General features: G+C 33.5%; 1 protein-coding gene across 5 annotated transcripts in view; it reads left to right on the forward strand.

Moving 5' to 3' along the window:
* The window catches only part of PPP1R12A (protein phosphatase 1 regulatory subunit 12A), a 141,076-nt gene that overhangs the window by 83,461 nt on the left and 35,458 nt on the right, over positions 1–22,157 (forward strand). Inside the window, exons 6-14 of one of the 5 annotated variants that reach the window (XM_084880199.1) lie at positions 2,285–2,359; positions 2,991–3,079; positions 3,235–3,392; positions 8,936–9,060; positions 15,550–15,765; positions 18,024–18,118; positions 18,903–19,007; positions 20,119–20,250; positions 20,648–20,824. In XM_084880199.1, the coding sequence (XP_084736325.1) occupies positions 2,285–2,359; positions 2,991–3,079; positions 3,235–3,392; positions 8,936–9,060; positions 15,550–15,765; positions 18,024–18,118; positions 18,903–19,007; positions 20,119–20,250; positions 20,648–20,824 (1,172 nt within the window). Of the gene's footprint in view, positions 1–2,284; positions 2,360–2,990; positions 3,080–3,234; positions 3,393–8,935; positions 9,061–15,549; positions 15,766–18,023; positions 18,119–18,902; positions 19,008–20,082; positions 20,251–20,647; positions 20,825–22,157 lie in introns of all 5 variants that reach the window. The other 4 variants (XM_084880198.1, XM_084880201.1, XM_084880202.1 and 1 more) reach the window with 4 other exon arrangements.

Raw genomic sequence — 22,157 nt, forward strand, 5'->3', positions numbered from 1 at the left:
GCTTATTCTTATTTTCTGAAAAGATAATATAGCAGTGGAGACAGATTCTGTTCCCACTTTCTCTTCATTAACTGCATGACTTTGGACAAATACCATAACCTCAGAGCCTGAGTTTCCTCATTTGTATAATGGGAATCATAATAATGCTTGTCCTGACTACTTCACTGTTGTAAAGATAAAGAAAGATCATACCTGCAAAGGCAATTCAGTTAGAGTCAGTGAGGAAGGAAGAATAAAGAGACTGTACAGTTAAACAGTGGCTCTAGTAATTTACAGATGTAGTGAACTGATTTGTTTAAGCATTGTGCCCTCCTCAATAGTTTCCTGGTTGCTTTGAGTGACTGCTTATATGCCCTACTTTTTAGTACCCTATTAATGAAGCATTGTAGCCTTATAGTAGTTACAGTTAGTTAGGCTTCAAAACTGTTTTAGTTATTGTTTAAAGATAATGATTAAGAGTTAAGTTAATGGGTGTGCTCTTTAAAATTAGAAACTTCTCAGTGTTTATGGCCTACATTTTACTCTAGTTTTTATTCTCTATCAGCTGCTGTTTGTGAAGTAGACTCGATTATTAAGGGAGAAAGTAAAAAGAAAGGTTAGTAAGGTGATCCTGTTTCTTATTCTTATAAAAGGAAATTCCTTGGTTCTAAAATAACCGCATTGTGCTTAATTACTGCTAAAATTTTATTATAATTTTTAAAAGTGCGGTATTTCTTTATGAGAAAGGTTGATAAATGCTTAAAATAATACTTAAAAAGAAACCAGTGAGATATTTCCACATAATAACTTATATTTCATAAATATGTTATAAATAATGAACCATTTGGCATGTTGCAAACTTTGCTTAGCAAGTACAGCATATGTCATATTATAGATCTAATCATACAGAAAGAGTATGGTATAGTAAAACAAGGATTAGCATCTATGGCTAATCTAAAAGTCACTTTGTAATTTTGAGCCAGTTGTTTTGTCTCAAAGCCCTTTATTCTTTAGGAATTCAATTCTCAGCATTTAATACTCAAGGTGGAAATGGGGGGAAAATATTTATTAAAGCTAAAACGTTTGACTGAGGTGGGGAAGTCTTTCCTCCTGGGAAGACTTCCTAATAAGAAAAGGCAGATATAAAAGTGTTCTTCAATCTTATAAATTTTAAATGTCATACATTCCCCTATTGTGATTAAGAAGCATTTTATTCATTTTTAAGATACATGTTGTAAACCATATCTTTTATAAACAGACGATGGAAAAACTAGCTCAAATATCGAGTAGCTTATATTTCATTTCATAGTGTTGGGAAATGTCATTCCTGTCTAAATATATGTCAACACCCTGCTAATAGAATAGAATGAGGATTGTAATTTTGATTCCTTTAAATGGAAGAATTTATGTCATTATTATCTATCCGTCTGGCTTTGGTATGGCTGAGGACACCTGTTATAAAAGAAATTTAAGTTTCCTTTCAGAGTGGTTTCTAGTTGAAAAAAGTTAAATGTTTTCTAAGAAAGAATCATGCATTGGCTAACATATAGGGAAGAATAAATTATAAATAATGAACCTTTTGGCATGTTGGAAACTTGTACCAGTAGGGTTATTATAAGGACTAATGAAGGCAGCAGGAAAAATCCTGTATTTGGTTAGCCTGCAAGGGAGGGCAGTTGAAAGGGACCAAGTCTGCAAGGGAGAGCAGTTAGGGGTGACCAGGCCGGCAGAGAAAGGAAGTTGGGGGCAAACAGGCTGGCAGGGGAGCAGTTAGACATCAATCAGGCTGGCATGGGAGTGGTTAGGGGGTGATCAGGCTGGAAGGCAGAAGCGGTTAGGGCCAATCAGGCAGGCAGGCGAGCAGTTGGGAGCTAGCAGTCCTGGATTGTGAGAGGAATGTCCGACTGCCTGTTTAGACCCTATCTCGGTTTAACATCCCTCGAGGTGTCCCAGATTGGAAAGGATGCAGGCTAGGCTGAAGGACACCCCCCCATCCTGTGCTTGAATTTTGTGCACCAGGCCTCTAGTACTAAAAATAACAACCATTGAATTGTATACTTCAAATGGGTGATTTATATGGTATGTGAATATATAAAGTTGTTATAAAAAAGTAAGGATAGTTGTATCATCTACTTCTCACATGGATTTCTCATACATCTCCTTTGAGTTATGTATACTATGTTTTATAACTACCATAAAGTAGTTATCTAATGTTTTTCTGTATAATCATACAGAATCACCAAATGCATTTTATAATTTATTGACTTTATGCCATTACCACCCTCCCCCCTTGTTTCCAACCTAGGGCCAGACAGCCTTTGATGTAGCAGATGAAGACATTTTAGGATATTTAGAAGAATTGCAAAAGAAACAAAATCTGGTAGGTTTGATGACTGTCTAAAAATTGTCTACATTTGTGACTTTTCTTAATAGCTTTGAATTTCAGATAGATTAAAAAAAAATCATTGTGATATTTTATGCTTTCTGGTCTGGCCATCACATTAAAATGGCAGTGAAAGAGAACAAAGTAGTGTTGTGTTTGCTTGGGTTGCTTAGTCCTATATTTCTAAATTCCCCTTCACAAAATGAATCCTTCTATAATGTATTTGTCCTAAATAATATGTTTTAATTCAATTAGAAAGTAGAGGCTATGAAATCTCAGATTTCTCAAATAGTAGGCCCTGGATAAGCAAGGGGTGATATTACTAGAAAACAGATTTTTATGTAAAATATTATCAGACATCCTATGTGGTGATTGGGCCCTGACTTTTTAGTGAAACAAAGTTGAGAGGGATCTAAGAGAATCCAAATTCATAGAGTTTTTTAATTATCTTGTCTTTTTTATTCTTGACCTAAGCCCTTTTAAGGTACAACTTAAATATTTTATTTGTTTTATTTTGGTTGTCTTTAGTGTTTGGAAAACTATCTTGTTGTTATTTTAAATTTTGTATGTTACTAATTAATGTTATTTTAATAGTATTCTTATTTTCCTTTGTATAACTTTCATAAAGCTCCATAGTGAAAAACGAGAGAAGAAATCTCCACTAATTGAATCAACAGCTAATATGGACAATAATCAATCACAGAAGACCTTTAAAAAGTAAGCAAAATATTAAAAGTAGGTTTTGTTATTGTTATGAATGAGTTGGCATGCTGGCCACTGGCATGATTGTTAAATTTTGTAGGTCTGGGGGAAAATTAAGTATTTTGACCTTCTGTGCTTATAATTATTTGAAAGCTGTTTTTCTTTCACAGCAAAGAGACATTGATTATTGAGCCAGAGAAAAATGCATCCCGTATTGAATCTCTGGAACAAGAAAAGGTTGATGATGAAGAAGAAGGAAAAAAAGATGAATCTAGCTGCTCTAGTGAAGAAGATGAGGAAGATGATTCAGAATCAGAAGCTGAAACAGGTAAAATTTGAAGGATAAAAGGATTTTCAAGGATTTTTTAGTCAAGTATTAAGTAAACTGAGATCAAGTGTTAAGTAATTTTGAAACTTTTCAGACTTATTTGTTACTTGTTTGGATACTTATCAAGCCAGTAAATTACCTTTCAGGGAGTATAGTTGTGATTTTTTTTTTTTTTTTTTTTTTTTTTTTTTCCTAATTAACTGGAAGCTCCTGTCTCCTGTCCATCTCTGTCTCTTTCTTACCTTTTTAGGTTTGACAGTAAAGAGACAGATTCTAACTCTCCCTTAGGATGTTGTAGATAAGGTCTAAGTGGACTTACAGTAATTCAACAATGGTCTTATTATTTTCTGAGGCTCTAAAGTCCAGAGGCAGGTCCCAGCAGCATCCCAAATATTACCCAAGATATAGTAAAATTTTAGAAAGTTGGAGATGGATCAAGATTTCCTTACACTCCCACTTTCTTGTCGGAATGTAGGGAAATTTACTTTGAGAAATTTTAAAGATGGTAAAAGTATAATAAACATTCATATTTTAACTACTAAGACTTAATTAACTGTTGATATTTAGCTATATTTGCTTTAAATTTTTCTTTTAATAAAATCAAAACATTAAAGTTGTCTTCTTTATATATCCTAGTTTATATCCCTTTCCTTTCTTTCCTAAGGCAATTACTATCATGACTTCTTTCTGTAATATTCTAGTCTATTTTTATACTCTTTCTTACATGTACATTCAAAAATAATACAAAATAATTATAAGGTTGTTCTTTGTTTTTATCTTTACCCTCTAGGAATTGTTATGCAACTTGCTTTGTTTTACTCAAAAGTTGTATTTTTTAGATTTGTTCATATCTATATCTTTATCTACATAACTTATCTCCTTAGTTGCTATATAATATTCATTAAATACATCAATTTCCCTTCGGATAAATACATTCCTTATTCCCATTTTTTTGTTGTTGTTGCAAATAATGCTGCAGTAATTATTTGTGTAATTGCCTCTTTATGTATAAGTGCAAGAGATTCTCTAGTAGATATGCTTTGAAATTGAAATATTAGTCACATTCTCTTATTTTGTTAGTTTATTTTTAAAATAAATTTATTGGGGTGACATGGTTAATAGGGTTATATAGGTTTTAAGTGTACATTTCTATGATACAGGATCTATATATTGCATTTTGTGCACACCACCCAAGGTCAAATCATCTGTCACCAGATATTAGTCATGTTTTTAATTTTCGTAGATGCTACCAAATTGCTTTACCAATGCTGCCATAACAATTTACATTCTTTTCCTTTATATAGTTAAGGAAATTGTTTCTGTATTTTTTCTCTCACCCACATTTTTGTAGATTTTATCAAATTGCTTTTATTAATTAACATTTATTATCTTGTTCTATATCAGTTAATCACTCAAAACTTCTGAACAGCATGAGATTCCATTTGACAATCTTGGAATTGTATAACCTAGTGTTTTAATATAACTTTCTCAGAAAAAAAATATATACCATTTCCAGTAAGATTTTTAGTCACTGAAAAATCTGTCGTCATCAAAACCAGTTTGGTCATTGGTAAACACAAAATGAAACCCTAGAATTTCTTGTACTCTTGAAACCCTAGAATTTCTTGTATCTCTTCTAGAAACAATAACAGTTTTGAATCAATTGATTTTTACTCAACAAAATATTTCATATAAGAAAATGGGCCCTAACCGGTTTGGCTCAGTGGATAGAGCGTTGGCCTTGGAACTGAAGGTCCTGGATTCAATTCCAATCAGGGGCATGTATCTTTGTTGTGGGCACATCCCCAGTAGGGGGTGTGTAGGAGGCACCTGATCAATGTTTCTCTCTCATCGATGTTTCTAACTCTCTATCCCTCTCCCTTCCTCTCTGTAAAAAAATCAATAATATATATTTTTTTTTTTTTTAAAGAAAAGAAAATGGAAGACGCTAACGTTTAACACATGTCGAGGAACATGTTTCCCATTAAAAATGATGTTGCTAAAACAGATACAGACTAGCTTTGTTGACAGGTGATTTCCTTTGAATCACCTCTCCTTTTTTTTTTCTTTAGAAAGACAAGTAAATTATTTTTCAGTAATACACAGATTTCATATATATGTATATATGTATGTATGTATGTATATGTGTGTGTGTGTGTACATTCTTATCACTTAGGGCTTAATTTTATTTTTATTTTTTGCTATCACATTGCTGGTTAGGTAAATATAACTTTTGCCTTGGTGAGACAGTAATGTGGGTAAATTTGGAAGCTAAAGCAAACAGGTAATCATTGAATATTATAATTTATTTCTATAACATGCTAATTAAAATGTTTCTAATTATAAAAGCAAATTATGAGAATCAGCATGCACAGTATTTAAAAACATGCATGTAATTGTAGGTGTGGTTGACTTATTTAATTTCAGATTCCTCTAAAATCCTGGTTATAATACCTGCTTTATTTATCTGGGTACTATATAGCAGTCAATTGCTTTATGTGTTAGTTTTCATATAGTGTGTAAAATTTTACATTATTGATTTAAATATGATCAATATACATACCAACCTAATATCACTGCATTTAAATTTGTGCTATTTCTCATGTTCAAGATGAAACATTATCATTTAAATTTAAATTGTCCCAGATACTTTTGTAAGTAAATAATGTTATTTTTTATGTAGTTAATTTCCTTGTGCAACATGCCTATAATTAGGAATTAGATTATATACACATGTGAACAAAAAAAAGCCAGGACTAGCACCCAGATCTCCTAATTTGTCCAGACTTTTACTACTCATGGTAGAATTTAAGAACTGAAAATCCAGGCATCTCAAAGAGATTTTTTGATATATATTTTTTTAAATCGGTCCTTTCTATATACTTCACTGTTCAATGGTAGACATTGAGGAGCTATTTAAAACAAACAAAAGACAGATTTAGGCTGTCTTGCTACTGAATAGCTATTTTCCTGACCTCTTTTGGTTGAAATTTCCTTGCTTGTAAAATGAAAAGAATTTGACTTGATGATCTGGACAGTTCTTTAAACTCTACTATTCTATAAATATAAATAGAATTAATTATCATCAAATTGTATTCTATCAGTTCCTTGTTTGGGGCTTAAGCATACCAATCACTCTCTGCTTAGTTTCTCACTGAGCTAAGTTTAAATGTTCCTCAGAAGCATTGTACTATGATAATTTTGTTCTTCCTGTTGCTAATAGTGAGTGGTGCCAGGAAAATTTGACTCTATCTCGAGGATTAATCCATGTAAATGCTGTGTGGCTCCTTCTCTCTCTTTTAATATCAACAAGACTTTATCATACTTTTATTTGGCAAGCTTAAGAAAGTAACCATTTCCCTGTAGAGCTACAGCTTGATTTGACAATTTCTAAACTGTTTCTTTTTTCTACTTTTTGTATGGTTATGTTCTTGGGAAATTCTTTGATGTAAAATAACTATTTTGCTGAATTTTCTTTCACAAATTATGTATTAAACTAGTTTTTAAATTTGTATTTTTATAAATCTGATGAAAATAGGAACTTAACCAAAAGTATAATTTCCTTTCAAATAATTTACTATAAATTTGAGATGTAATGGAGGAAATGAGAAAAGGGAGTTATGTTTTTGCTTTTAGGTTTTTTTCCATTAGGACTTGGAAAATTTTCATTCTTCATTGAAATCAAATGGATAGAAATATTTCAGCAATATTAATAATGTTTACTTAAGCTAGATAGTAGACACCTGGAGTTTGTTTCATTATTCTTAAACCACAAGTGTTTACATAGATGCATATACATTCTTTGATTTGTATATTTCAAAAAGCAAATAGGGAGAAAAGAAAAAAGAAAATCTGTTTAATTTTATCTTTTATTATTTATATCTTCGACTAGACTGTAAACTCTGGGCAATTAAGATAGTTTGTCTTTTCATTGACTGATACCTTCCCAGGACCTAGACAGTATTTGCAGTTTGGAGACCACAAATATTTGTTGAATTACTTGCTCCACTTAAATGGATTATTTTCTAGGAAGATGGGCTAATTAGATTATTTATGATTTGTATTTAACTGTGCTGATAAACTTAGCTTCTGTTGAAGGAAAAGAGGTATTAACAATGAAAATAAATTTTTCTGGATTGAGTCTAGCTGATTGAGTTTATTTGAAAACCTAAAGTTTAGTAGTTTTTAAATGTGACCATTTGGCCATGTCCTTGGGTATAATTTGAGATATGTTTTTCAACTTACTAACATCTTATGGATGTTTTTGTAGTTATAAATAGAAGTGAATGAATCATTGCAAATTCAGATTGTTGGTGGGATGTCTATACTTGCCCCAAAGTCTACTTGTAAAGTATAACATCATACAATAATGATCTAAGGAAGGGAATAAGGTAGTACAGGTAGTCCTCAGGTTCCATCGGACTCAACGTATGTCGACGTGTGTACATATGTGCTTTATGTTTTTTATCATTTTTTACCACAAGTAAAGGTCAGGAATTGTTGTCTTTCTTTACTGTTTCACTTCATTACTGCTGTGTGTGTGCTCCATGGGAGTGACGTAGGTGTTTATGTAGGTGGGTTCTGACTTACAGCGAAAATCGCATTATGTCACGCCATAGGAACAGATGGATCTCTGATGTAACCCGAGGACCTACTGTATAAGGAAAATATAGTGCTCTAAAGCACTATACTTTTTTCTCAAAGTCCTATCCCGTTTTGAAACCAGAGAAATAATTTAAAACTAGATAAAATGACATTTGACCATTTGGAAAGTAACTTTTCTAGTTCATTTATAAATTAAAGTTAAAAATTTAAATTATATGTGACCATTTTGGTAAAAGCCAGATTGATTTATATGTTCAAATACAATCTGGATTTTTTCTATCATCAGATTAATTTTTCTAATATTTTCAAAAATTTTTCGCTAAGCGATTCATTACTAGTTAGAAATTGTCTTGATACATTGTGAAAAGAGATTTTACCTGATTTTATGCCCATTTAACTATTGACTTTTTAGGGATGAAAAGGCATTTTTTTTATGACATTGAAGCATACTTTTTGTCAGGAATCTAAGCTGATTATTGACAAAAACCACTTATAGATTTCTGGAATAAAGAATATCAGCATTAGATATAAAAGTTTTTAAACATTAAAATATTGATTGCACAGCTCTTGTAATTTTTTTTAGTTACATTGAACTTATTCATTCAAGTTTTAAATATTAATTTAAAAGATGTTTTAAATTTTCATATGTTAAAAGTACAAAAGTAAAATTCTATTTATGCTTTTTTATTTTTTGAAGCTTTGTTGTATTTTTTCATATTATTTTATTTACTTTAACATATATACTGAGACATTTCTAGAAACTCAGTTAAAAATTTACTTGTTAAAAGGGATAATAATAGTAGGACAAGACTTTGAATTAACAAAGCCTTAAATAAAAATGGAATGTAAAATGTATTTTCCCAACCATTGAAACCAAGTTCATATAGCATCTGGGTTCTTAATGTTTTTCTTCTCCTTCTTCTTTTTTATTGAAATAGATAAGACAAAACCCATGGCTTCTGTAACTAATGCCAATACTTCTAGTACACAAGCAGCTCCTGTAGCTGTTACAACACCTACTGTGCCATCTGGTCAGGCAACACCTACATCACCTATAAAAAAGGTAAGCCAGAGTTATGTTTGCTAAAAATGCATATCTTCTTTTTAAATACCATTTAGGTTAATACATTAAGACAGTTCTAAATTTTTATAATTTCTCCCCAAAATATTTAAGGTTTGGAGTAAGAATATATTTTTCTTTCTTTAATTTGGCTAGATTTCCTCTGAATCATTGCATTTTAATGCTTTTTGCAGTTGATATTATAATTAATAGTTATCAGAAATAAATGGTGGTAAGATTAAACTTTTCATATGAAAATTAATCATGGTAGTTTTTATTTCAGTTGAAACAGAAACAGATTTTTTTTATCATTTATTTTTTTTGGCAAAGGTGCATTTTTGTAGTTTTACATGGACATTAAATTTAGCACAAAAAGTACTACCACAAGTCAATGAGAATGCTAGAATCTAGATTTTCCAACTCAATACAAAGCACGACGCATGCAAGTATGGCATACCAGAAAAAGCATGATCTTTGATGACAAATCAGATTAGCTCCTGACCCCACCTGTTTTAAAGTTTATGCCTTGAGTGAGTTACTATCTCCCTTACCTGTCAAAAAAGAAAAACAAACTATAATTATGAAAGCATAATATGCTAATTAGACCGGACGTTTTTTTCGGATGAAGCCAGGGCTGCAAGGGAAGTCGGGGTCCCAGGTGCCTGCTGGCGGGTGGTGGGAAAGAAGCCCAGTTGCCAGAGGGAATCCGGTGCCAGCAGCCGGAGCGGGGGAGGTCTACTCGTGCATCGGGCCTCTATTGTATATATAAACAATAATTACAGTAAGTAAGAAGTTAAGGTTGTAATCTTTGGTTGAGAGTCTGGCTAGTAACTAAAGCTCCCAAAATGTTAATCATTTCTTCCTCTTCTCCCTTATTCTGTTCTCCATTTGTTCTTCGTCCTTCTTGTTTTCTTTTCTCACCAAGCAGTGCTTTTTAACTAATGTGTTATCTTTTTTTTTTAATGATTTTGTATTGCTCTTTGATCTCCTTTTTTTAAAAAAATATATATTTTATTGATTTTTCTACAGAGAGGAAGGAAGAGAGATAGAGAACTAGAAACGTCGATGAGAGAGAGACATCGACCAGCTGCCTCTTGCACACCTCCTACCAGGGATGTGCCCGCAACCGATGTAGTACATGCCCTTGACCGGAATCGAACCCAGGACCTTTCAGTCCGCAGACCGATGCTCTATCCACTGAGCCAAACCGGTTTCGGCTAGTGTGTTATCTTTTTAAAGAGTTTACTTTCCTTCTACTTCAGAACCTGTACCTCTTTAAACCCAAATTTAAGATTAAGAGTTCTGTGTTGTTGTCTTTTACCTACTTATCAGTTTTCTTCTTTTCCACCAGCCCTTACTTATCTTTAAGGAGTATACTCATGTACCTCTTTGTATATAAACACAAACACACACATACCTTTTTTGTGGAATCATTTAAGAATTGGGTACAGTCAATATAATACTTGGCTGTAAATACTTGAGTATCTCATAGGCTCAAAGTCATTATCTTTCACTCGCACACTAAAATTATCATACTTAGGAAATTTAACTTTGATATAATACATTATCATACTTAGGAAATTTAACTTTGATATATTGCCTAATGTGCAGACCATACTCAAGATTTCCCCAGTTTCCCTCCTGGTTACAGTTATGTTTTCCTAACTGTTTGTTATTTTCAAATCAAGGATGCACTAAGGGATTGTAGATGTCATTCTCTGCCTTTGGATTTTTTATTTTGTTGCTTGTCTGACAATATGTGGTTTGCATGGGTTTGAGGACAGATGTTAAAATCCCTATAGTGTTTCTATCATATTGTCAGTCTTGCTAATCTTTTGTCTTGGCTCCAAGTGATCAAAATGTGAATCTTTTAAAATCATGAAGTAGAGAATTTTTTTTAATCTATACTGTTAATAATAATTCTCTTCTACAACTTTCCCTAAGGAAATCAATAATGTGAATTGTTAGTGGTAGAAGTATATGGATTTCACTTGTACTGTTTGAGTATCAGGAAACTATATAAATGAGTAGTTTTCTTAACCTTCTGCAGTCTAGAACTAAGGGTTTCTTGAATTCAGCTAGATCCCATGTTCATATGATTAAAATTATATATGCTTTCAAATGGAATTCTCCAGCTGCTTCTGGAGAATTTGGTTTTCATGGCATATATAACTGGTGTCACCACAAGCTGCTTTTACTAAAGTTTTATTTAATTCTATAACCTCTATATACTTCTTCAATGAATACTAAACTTGAGCTCTTTTGATTTATTATTTGTTAGAATGTAGATTATCAAAAGTCCCCCAAAAGCTCCATCCCCTTGGAATAGTTGGCCATTAAACTGGCTGTCATTCTTTTGAGTACTTGGCTAAGCCATGTCTTTCTTACCAGAGTCAAATAATTACAATAGACTTCTTGTGATTAATTGTATTTTTCTCAAGCATAGCCCCAGATTTATGGCAATTTACTTCTTGTTTTACGCCACCTACCCTAATTAAAAACAAATAATAACTCTGTTAGATTAGTGACCTAATAACCTATTTGCTTATAAAATTCTTATTCAGAATTCTGATTTTGTAATTAATCTGATAAATATTTGCTTCTATACTTGATATTTAGAAATTCAAATTCTCAATTTTAAGCATCATAACCTAATTTAAAGATTATATTGTTTCATTCTGTTTTTTAAGGTTTAATAGACATTTTATTCAAAGCAGTAAATTCATAGTGTACAAAAAATTTGAAGTGTTATTTTTTAATGGTTGGTGCAATCTTTTTATCATTAGTGTATGATTTTTAAAGCCTCTTATTATGTTCAGTATTACTCTATGTATTTCAACTTAGTATTATAGTTTTTCTTAAGTTTGTTTCAACCTGAAGGTTGATACCACACCTTCATTTTGTATAGTCCTCAGTAAGATTATCTACAGAATTAGCAACCATTCAATGAACAAATCATATTGATTGAAAGCTCATTCAAGTAATATAGAGTCCCCAACTAAATGGTAAGATATATAAACTATAAGAAGTTGTGTTGTGTATTTTTTCTAAAGGTAAATAGAAATTCAGGGATAATCAAGAATGGGAATTTAAAAGTCAGATTGAGTAGAGAGTAACAAATTGAAGAGTAAGCTGAATGCAATTAATATTTAGCTTGAAGAAGTAGACAACACCCTATGTCCAACCACCAGGAGAAGAAACTTGGAAAGAGAACATGGAAGATCTGATAATAAACTCTTGGAGTACTTATGTTGCAGTGTTATGACAAGGAAATTTGATAATTACAAGAATGACAAAAAGATCAAAGGAGGGGACTGATCCGAAGAGTAGGACAGTCAAAATAGTGCCCTATCATTAAAGTTAAAATAAGAGTTAAGTGAGTGGGTATAGGTATTTAGAGGAATTCCTTTATATTTCAAATAAAATTGAAAGGTGCTTTTGAATATATACACCAGAACTTAAAAGCAAATTCATGTTGGGCAGAATGAAAGTATGTCCATCATTATAGTGCAACAAATACTTATTTCAGAATTTATAATACTGCTTCATTTTTTTTTCAACTCTACGATAGTAATAGTATTTCATTTAATGGTTGTGAGAATTAAATGAGATAACCCATGTGAAGCACTTAGCTTAGGGCCTGACACCAATAAACATTTGTTAAATGTTTGTTTTTGTTAAAACATTCAATAAATGTTATCTGCTATCTGACCATTTTATTATAGAGAAGTAACATTTGTTCCCAGTTTTGGGGAGGTTCAGGACAGGGATTGGTATCCAGGGTCTTTGAACCAAAGCTGGACCACACTACCTGCTTTTGTATAGCCTACAAGTAGGAATGGCTTCCACATTTTTTAAATGGTTGTGAGGGAGGAAATAAAAAGAATATTTTGTGACATAAATTCCAATTTCAGTGTTTCTTCATAACGTTTTATTGGAACACAACCACATTTTTCACTTACGTGTTTCCTTTTGGCTACTTTTGTGCTACACAACATGGTTGAGTAGCTATAACTGTGGTCTCAAAGCCTAAAATTTACAATTTGGCCCTTTACAGAAAAGCGTTTGCCAACGCCTGTTCTAGAGGACTAAGACTTTAATCTCAGAAATCAATTACCAGTCACCTCAGTGCTTGCCATGTGGTTCCTGGGTTTTTTCAATCCATGGAGCCCCTAGTGTCTTACTAATTTATTTTTTCACTGTGTCACTTAGCGGAAAGAAATACTTATTTGTTTCATTTATTAAGTAGTTAAGTGCAAATAAGTTAATAATGACATTTTGTACAGTGTCCAACAGGCGTTACTGTGCTTCTTTCAAAACTTTAAAATACCCATAGTGCTCCTGTGGTTTTTTTGTTTTTGTTTTTGTTTTTTGTTTTGTTTTTTTTTTTAGATTTTTAAAAAATATATTTTATTGATTTTTTTACAGAGAGGAAGAGAGAGGAATAAAGAGTTAGAAACATCAATGAGAGAGATACATCGATCAGCTGCCTCCTGCACACTCCCCCACTGGGGATGTGCCAGCAACCAAGATACACGCCCCTGACCGGAATTGAACCTGGGACCATTCAGTCCACAAGCCGACGCTCCATCTTCTGAGCCAAACAGGTTTTGGCTGTAAATAGATTTTTTTTTAATTATTATTTTTGTACATATACCAACCTCCCCCCCCCCTCCCGTACATACCCTCTCTTCCCAGAGTTTTGTGTCCATTGGTTGTACTTATATGCATGTATACAAGTCCTTCGGTTGATCGTTTATCTCCCCCAGATCTCCCCAACCTCCCCACTGTAATTTTACAATCTGCTTGTTGCTTTACTGTCTCTATATTTATCTTTTGGTTCTTCAGTTTATAATGTTCTTTATCATCCATATATAAGTGAGGTCATGTGGTGTCTCTCTTTCATTGACTGGCTTGTTTCACTCAGCATGATGTTCTCCAATTCCATCCAGGTTGCTGCAAACGATGAGAATTTTTTCTTTTTTATGGCTGCATAATATTCCATTGTGTAAATGTACCATAGTTTTTGGATCCAATCATCTGCTGATGGGCACCTAGGCTGTTTCCAAATCCTACTATTGCAAATTGTGCTGCAATGAACATAGGGGTGCTCCTGTGGTTTTGTTCTGCCCCCTGGAATGCCTCAGTACACACTTTGGGGAATGTTGTGTATCATATGTCTGTTTTTATCCCTATTGATAGGAATTAACTACTGGAAGTACCAGAGGCATCTTATAACAGTTTTGTCTGGTGAAGTGGCCCTTTGACATCATGGGTACTTCAGCAAGCTCTATTAAATTGCTAATTATAGCAAACTTGGGCAGTAAATATGAAAGAAAGGATTTTTTTTTAAATAGCCATATCCTATGCTTGTAGCAACTATTTAGTTGCATATTCACCATCTGTATTTATTTCACTGTGATTGAATATTGAAATTCTGTAAGTGAAGTTGATGATGTGAACTAGTTAAAGATAACTGATATTTCATTTTTAGGGTTGTTGGAAGAAAAGCCCTGGAAATAAAATTAATACTTGTACCAAAAAAGTTTTTAGTTAAAATGTTTAATGTTTAGTGGAAAAATCAAAGAGTAAACATAGGTTATGATATTAAAATATTACTGAAAAAACTGTAACTAGAAGATGTCACTTATTGCTTTTTTATTGATTATGCTACATTTAAATTTTTAACCCAAATATATAAATTAATTTAAAATTTTTTGAAGTGCAGTAGTTTGTTCATTTATATTCTATAATATTATCTGCTCTATATGCCTTTGATTGTGTTAGAAGTTTGTTATATTCTTTACATTTTTTATGCTGAAAGTGCAACTTGTTTTCAGTAACTTTTAAAGATTGGATTATTACCCAGTAACTGGGTTTTAATTTATTGTAAAATTATTTTATAAAAGAAAAAAGTGTTGTTTTTTTCATAACTTCCTTTTCTGTTTTCATACTTTCAATCTATCTCTTTACCTGTCTTATTTTAATTGGCTTTAGTATGAGTTCATTGCTCCTATCATGCCTGTGGTGGAATCAGTAGATCCCGCATCATGGAGGCAGGGCTTGCGCAAAACTGGCATTGTTCTTGTGCCCAGTAAGGGTGAAAAATCTCTGGTGAGGCATTTCAATGTGCAAGGGTTTATGTTCAGTTACAACATAACAAGTTTAATGTGAATATTGGTTCCAAAGATGCATGGTTTTAAGTCCTTATTGGTGTGCTCATTTCTTTTCTTTGTATTTGCAGCATAAGTTTTCTGTGTGATATAAAGTGTGGAGTGTGTTTTCTAAATCTAACTTCTGGAAAAGTAGTTCATTCCTTTTCAGTTTTAGATCTTTACACTTTTGACTAAGACATTAACCTGCTTAGTAAAACGGGTTATTACTCTTGAAACTATTAACTAATTTTAAACTTTTTTTCCTGTAAACTTATTATTTCCAGGTTAAGGAATGATGTCTTGATAATTCTTTTTTGTTTCTCCTTAATAAAAACAGTTTCCAACCTCAGCTACAAAAATTTCTTCCAAAGAAGAAGAGAGAAAAGATGAGTCTCCTGCATCGTGGAGGTTAGGACTTAGAAAGACTGGTAGTTATGGTGCACTTGCAGAGATCACGGCATCTAAAGAGGCTCAGAAAGAAAAAGACACTGCAGGTGTTATGCGCTCAGCATCAAGCCCCAGGCTTTCCTCCTCTTTGGATAATAAAGAAAAGGTAATGTATTTCACAATCTGATTTCTATGAAAACTCTAATGATTTGTTTTCTAAGAACATCCTATCTCTTAGATTTTCTGCTATGTATCATTAGATCTATGTATCAACTTAATTCACCTGACTTAATGATTTTTTTAGGGGAAGGGTTTACAGAGTAGAAGAGGGAGGGATAGAGAGTTAGAAACATCAGTGAGAGAGAAACATTGATCAGCTGCCTCCTGCACATCTCCCACTGAGGATGTGCCCACAACCAAGGTACATGCCCTTGACCGGAATCAAACCTGGGATCCTTCAGTCTGCAGGCCAGCACTCTATCTCCTGAGCCAAACCGGTTAGGGCCTGACTTAATGATTTAATTTCAATACAATTGAACCTACCTTAAATATCTATATGGAATCATTACATATGATTAGACAACACTCAATAAAGGAACCCTTTATCTTATTTGAGAATTTACAAAAAAAGATATCAAGGACTAAGTTTATTTTATTAGGTAAGTTTTCCAAAGTTTAGGAACACTTTTATTCTAGAACGTGATTATAATCCTAAGTTGCATTTATCAAGTATCTGCAATTTTTTTATTTGTTTTTCCATCTGATACATCACAGGCAATTTTTTCTTTTTTTTTCTTTTTCCTTTTCTTTTTTTAATATGTTTTATTGATTTTTTACAGAGTGGAAGAGAGAAGGATAGAGTTAGAAACATCATTGAGAGAGAAACATCAATGAGAGAGAATCATCGATCAGCTGCCTCTTGCACACCCCCTACTGGGTATGTGCCCACAAGCAAGGTACATACCCTTGACCAGAATCGAACCTGAGACCTTTCAGTCCATAGGCCAACGCTGTATCCACTGAGCCAAACCGGTTTCGGCCACAGTCAATTTTGTCTTAATGAGTAGTTTTAACTATATTTTGAAAGGCAGTATTATATTGCATCACATGGAATGCACCACAGTTCCTTCAGCATTATTTTATATAGTTAAATTATTTATTTTCTACTGCATTTTTAGTGCTTGGATTTTTTTCCATAGAGTTTTTTCTCTCTGTTTAGGAGTGTTTTATAGTATCAGAAATTCAGAAATGGGATTTTGCATCAAATAATTTTAATATTTTTATTTTTTATGAATTTATTGCCTTATTGTTTTCAACATATATAATGGGTATCATTGTTTAAATACTCTCAGCCAAAGTTGGATATATATAATTTAAATAATTTTGTTTTGAATATTGTATTGTTACATTTTAAAGGGTAGAATATCAAGATAGTATCTTATTCTATTTAATGAAAGAGTAATATGCAAATTGACCATCACTTTAACACAAGATGGCTGCCCTCATGTGGTCAAAGATCCTGCCCTCATGTGGACACAAGATGGCCACCACTTTAACACAAGATGGCCATCAGGGAAGGGCAGTTGGGAGGGACCAGTCCTGCAAGGGAGGGCAGTTTGGGGCAATCAAGCCTGAAGGGGAGGGCAGTTAGGGGTGACCAGGCAAGCAGAGAAGGGAAGTTGTGGGGGACCAGGCCTTTAGGGGAGGACAGTGAAGAGTGACAGGCCTGCAGGGGAGGGAATTTAGGGCTGACCAGGCCTGCAGGAGAGGGCAGTTAGGAGAAATCAGGCTGGCAGGGGAGCAGTTAGGCATCGATCAGGCTGGCAGGCAGAAGTGGTTAGGGTCAATCAGAAAGGCAGGCAGGCTAGTAGTTGGGAGCCCACAGTCCTGAATTGTGAGAGGGATGTCCGACTGCCCAATAGGATCGGGCCTAAATGGGCAGTCGGACATCCCTTGAGGGGTTCCAGATTGAAGAGGGTGCAGACTGGGCTGAGGGACTCACTTTCCCGCCCCCTCCCTCTGCCCCCCCCACCCCCGCACGAATTTCATGCACCGGGCCTCTTGTATAATGTAAGTGTTAAGTCATTGGGACTTAATTAATGAACCATAAGGATAGTTTACCTTCTGATACATTAAGTAATCTGTTACAGTAGTTTTAGAGTCATTAAAATGTGGAAGAATTTTTCTTATGTTAGAATGCTATCTAATTTTAGATCAAAGGAGAAAGAAAAGAAAATTAGTTTGAACAGGCTGTCCTTAAGCGCTTACAGTACTTGACTATTAATAGGTATCAATTTTAGATTTTAGCTGTGGAAATACTATTAAATAAACTGTGATGGCTGTTAAATAAATAAATACTCGTGGCAGCATCTATAATGTTTACACATTTATTTTCAGTCGTGGCTTTTTTTTTCTGTTTTATAGGAAAAAGATAGTAAAGGAACTAGGCTTGCATATGTTGCACCTACAATACCAAGACGACTAGCCAGTACATCTGACATTGAAGAGAAAGAAAACAGGTAGATTCATTATGATTTGCTTTGTCTTTCCTGTAAAGTCTTTATTATCTAGCATGAGAGTTAAAGCATGAGCATTGTTGTGATAATGTGGAATATGTATTGTGGGAAGGGAGGGAGGGTATTCTTAATAGAATACCAAGGACTTTTGAGGAAGTTCTGGCTTGGTATGTTCATGAATAGTGAAAAAAGGTATGTGGTGGAGCACAGCAAGGGGACAGTGGTGGCAAATGAGGTCACAAGGTAGTACATACTCTCTAAATATGTAGAACATTCAGAAAAGGAGAAAGAAAGGTGGGAAAATGCCCTATTTAATTTAGTTTATTTTTTCCTATTTTTCAGCACATAGAGTGTTAGCTTTTTAATATAGTTGTAATCATGTTAAAACCTCTAATTTTGTATCTTGACTTTTTTTATCTAACATCTTATATGTTAATATATACTTTCAATAAGCATTGTTTTTCATCAGTACATAATATTCCATAGCATAGATCTGTTGAATTAAAACAACCACTTCCCCTCCTAAAACTATAGACATTTAAATTTCTAATATTTTGTGATCATAATTTAAACTTCTGTAAACATTTTAATTTCCCCCCTATATATAGCATTATACATTAGGGATAGAATTTTAAAACTGAAATTACTTCCACTTCTTAATAAATATTCCTAAGTATTTTCCCAAGGGATTTTTTTTTAACTTTCTCTTTCTACTAATGTTTATTAATGTACAGCTTCTTAACCCTACTTATAAATTATCAGAATCTGAAGTATATTGTTTTCACAGAGACTCTTCAAGTTTGCGCACAAGTAGTTCCTATACAAGAAGAAAATGGGAAGATGATCTCAAAAGGAATAGCTCAATTAATGAAGGATCAACTTATCATAAAAGGTAGTAATATATTCTTAAGTAACTTTCATGTATTTTATAAAAATATGAGGCAATTGGTTTGGATTCCTCAATTTAATATACGTATAAAAAATGATTTTAAATATATATATCATTTGATGTTTAAATAAAACATTTAAAAATACAGAATAGGTATTTTTAAATGAGTGAAACTGCACCTACTGATGCCTTCCTATTATATTACATTTAGTCCTCACTTAAGGTCAGTAGATTCTGCTACTTTAAGCAAGATGTCATGTGATGAAACCAGTTTTACTTTAGGCTGATTAATATAAATAAAAGTTAAGTTTCTATGGCTTCTCACCAACATTATAATGAAATGACATTGAGCGAAACAATATTATTTGAGGTCCTGCTGTGTGGGTGTGTGTGTATAAATAATTTGATATATTATGAAGTATCTTTTGGATTGTAGCATATGAAAAAGAAGCTCCTTATATAATTGACTGGAGCAGTTGAAATAGATCAGTGTCTTAATTGACGTGGTCATTATTTGGTGACCTAGAAAATTTTCACTTGTCTTAGGACTAAGAGCTATGTCCTGAATCAGAATGTTGGTAATATTATATTTGTGGGGAGGGAGAATGGTAAATAATTATTTCATGGTTAAAAGCAACCAAAAAATACAGTAAAAGACAAACAAATATAATAAGGCATGGATCACTCCTAAGGATGTGACCCATTGCTAAAACAATTTTCTTTAAAATGTCAAAGTTTTAACTGTCCTCGAGTAAATCCAAACCATAGTGTTTTTTCTCAGACCCAACCAGACATGACCTTAAGGTCTGGAACAGTTCCAAATAATGTAAAATATCAGATCAGATCATCTTTGCATTTTGTTGAAAGATGGGGGAAGAAAATGATACACTACCAAATTAGTGAAAGCATCTAAACTCTAGCAAGTTGTAGGTGCAACTCTTGGTGCTGGAGCTGGTGGTGTAATTAGGAACACAGTTTTTTAGATCTCCCCTAGCCTTATCAATATTATAATGTATAGACATTAACTATAGAATACACATACAAACACATCCTATAGAGATATGACTCTTTCCTTTAGTTGCTCCTTTGGTAGAAGACAAGATGATTTGATTAGTTCTAGTGTTCCAAGCACCACATCAACACCAACAGTTACCTCTGCAGCTGGGCTTCAGAAAAGCCTGCTTTCCAGCACAAGCACTACTACAAAGATTACAACGGGTTCTTCCTCAGCAGGCACACAAAGCAGGTGAGTCACAGATACACTTTGTGTTCAGGCTTATTGTGTGCTTACGTATGTGCATGCGTTTTTGTTTAGAAGATTGTGGGGCTCTGGATTTTTTCATTTACCTTGTTAAAATCATTTACAAACAAAAATTGGTTCCAAAAAGTTGCTATGATGCATGTCTGGGGAAAAAAAAATAGATTCCTGAATTACAAACTTTCCTTGAATTAGGCTGCTTAAAATATAAATTTCTCTCTTTGACAGCTCTGGTTGAGCTTTTTGGTTCATAGTTTAAAAATGTCTTGCCTTGTATTTTAAAAAAATCCATCCCTGTAGTCATGTTTTTCAGCTGCTAGAAAGTGCTTTCATTGTTTAGCTGTTTTCCTTTTCTCTTTTTGTGTTGCTGCTTGTGATGCTATAGTACCTCAAATCGTTTGTGGGCTGAGGATAGTACTGAAAAAGAAAAGGACAGTGTTCCTACGGCAGTGACCATTCCTGTTGCTCCAACTGTTGTAAATGCTGCAGCCTCTACCACAACCCTGACTACAACTACTGCTGGCACTGTCTCCTCCACATCAGAGGTCAGGGAGAGACGCAGGTGTGTAAAGGTCCTAATAGAACTGCTGCTATATCTTGCCCAGTGTTGAAAGTTGTTTGTTTTGTATTTGTAATCTTGTGAAGTTGACTACCATCTCTCCATTAGGATAATAAAGGAAGTAATCTATATCAGCTCAGAACTATGAAAATTGATATAATTAGCCATTAATTAGCATTCAGGCTTGCTTACCCACCTAGAACAGAATTGGTGGTTTTGTTTAAAGGCTTTTTACAGTTATCTTTTTACTTAGCCATCTTACTGTTTTTAATGGTTGGTTTCATTCAAAATATTTTTGTAATGAAAATCTAAACACACATAATCACTCTCATGGAAAACCAGATGTGCCCTAACTGGTTTGGCTCAGTGGATAGAATGTTGGCCTGCAGACTAAAGGGTCCCAGGTTCGATTGTAGTCAGGGGCACATACCCGGGTTGCAGGCTTGATCCCCTGTAGGGATCATGCAAGAGGCAGCCAGTCAGTGATTCTCTCTCATCATTGATGTTTCTATCTCTTTCTCACCTCCCTTCCTCCTTGAAATCAATAAAAATATATTTTTTTTAAAAACACAGATGCAACATGACAAAAACAGGTGTTTGTTTTTTTTTATCTTATTGTTTCCCCTCATTATTAAGAAATCTGATGGATGTTAAATGATTTTTGCTGTTACCTTTGAGAATTTCACTTTAAGATTCTCTTGGTGAAAAATGGTTTCTTGTTCATATCTATACGCCAAATACTTTTAACTATTTAATTCATTCACTTAGTTTTAATTCTGATATATAGAAGGCACTAGTTAATTAAATATTTTTAGAAGCTATGAATTTATTTTGTATTCTGTTGTCAGTGGTATGGAATCATAGATGTGGAAAGGATATCTTCTCAATTTAAAGATCCAGAAATAAATGACTTTTCCACTTTTATTTAGTGTGAGAGCTAAATCTACACCCAAGATTACAGAAGAATCAGTACAGTCTTCTTTCTGCTATGTCATTCATAGTCCCTAACTTTGAATTTTATATATATAATCCTACATAATAAAAGAGTAATATGAAAATTAACCATCACTCTGCTACACCCATAAGCCACACTCACAAAGCCACGCCCACCAGCCAATCAGGAACAAATATATAAATAAACCCAACCAAGATGGCTACAGCCACAGAGAGCAGGAAGGAGGCTTGGGTTTCCCAGGCAATGGAAGAAGCCAAGCTTTCCACTTGCCCTTCCCGGCCTAGGCCTCCACACAAGGCTACAAAGTTTCAATGATAGAAGGTAAACAAATCCACACAGAAATGTGGCAGCCACAGAGCTGGAAAGAGCTTTCTGCAGCCT

This window comes from Pipistrellus hanaki (genome assembly GCF_964339955.1).
Source record: "Pipistrellus hanaki genome assembly, chromosome: 3".
Lineage (NCBI taxonomy): Eukaryota > Metazoa > Chordata > Mammalia > Chiroptera > Vespertilionidae > Pipistrellus > Pipistrellus hanaki.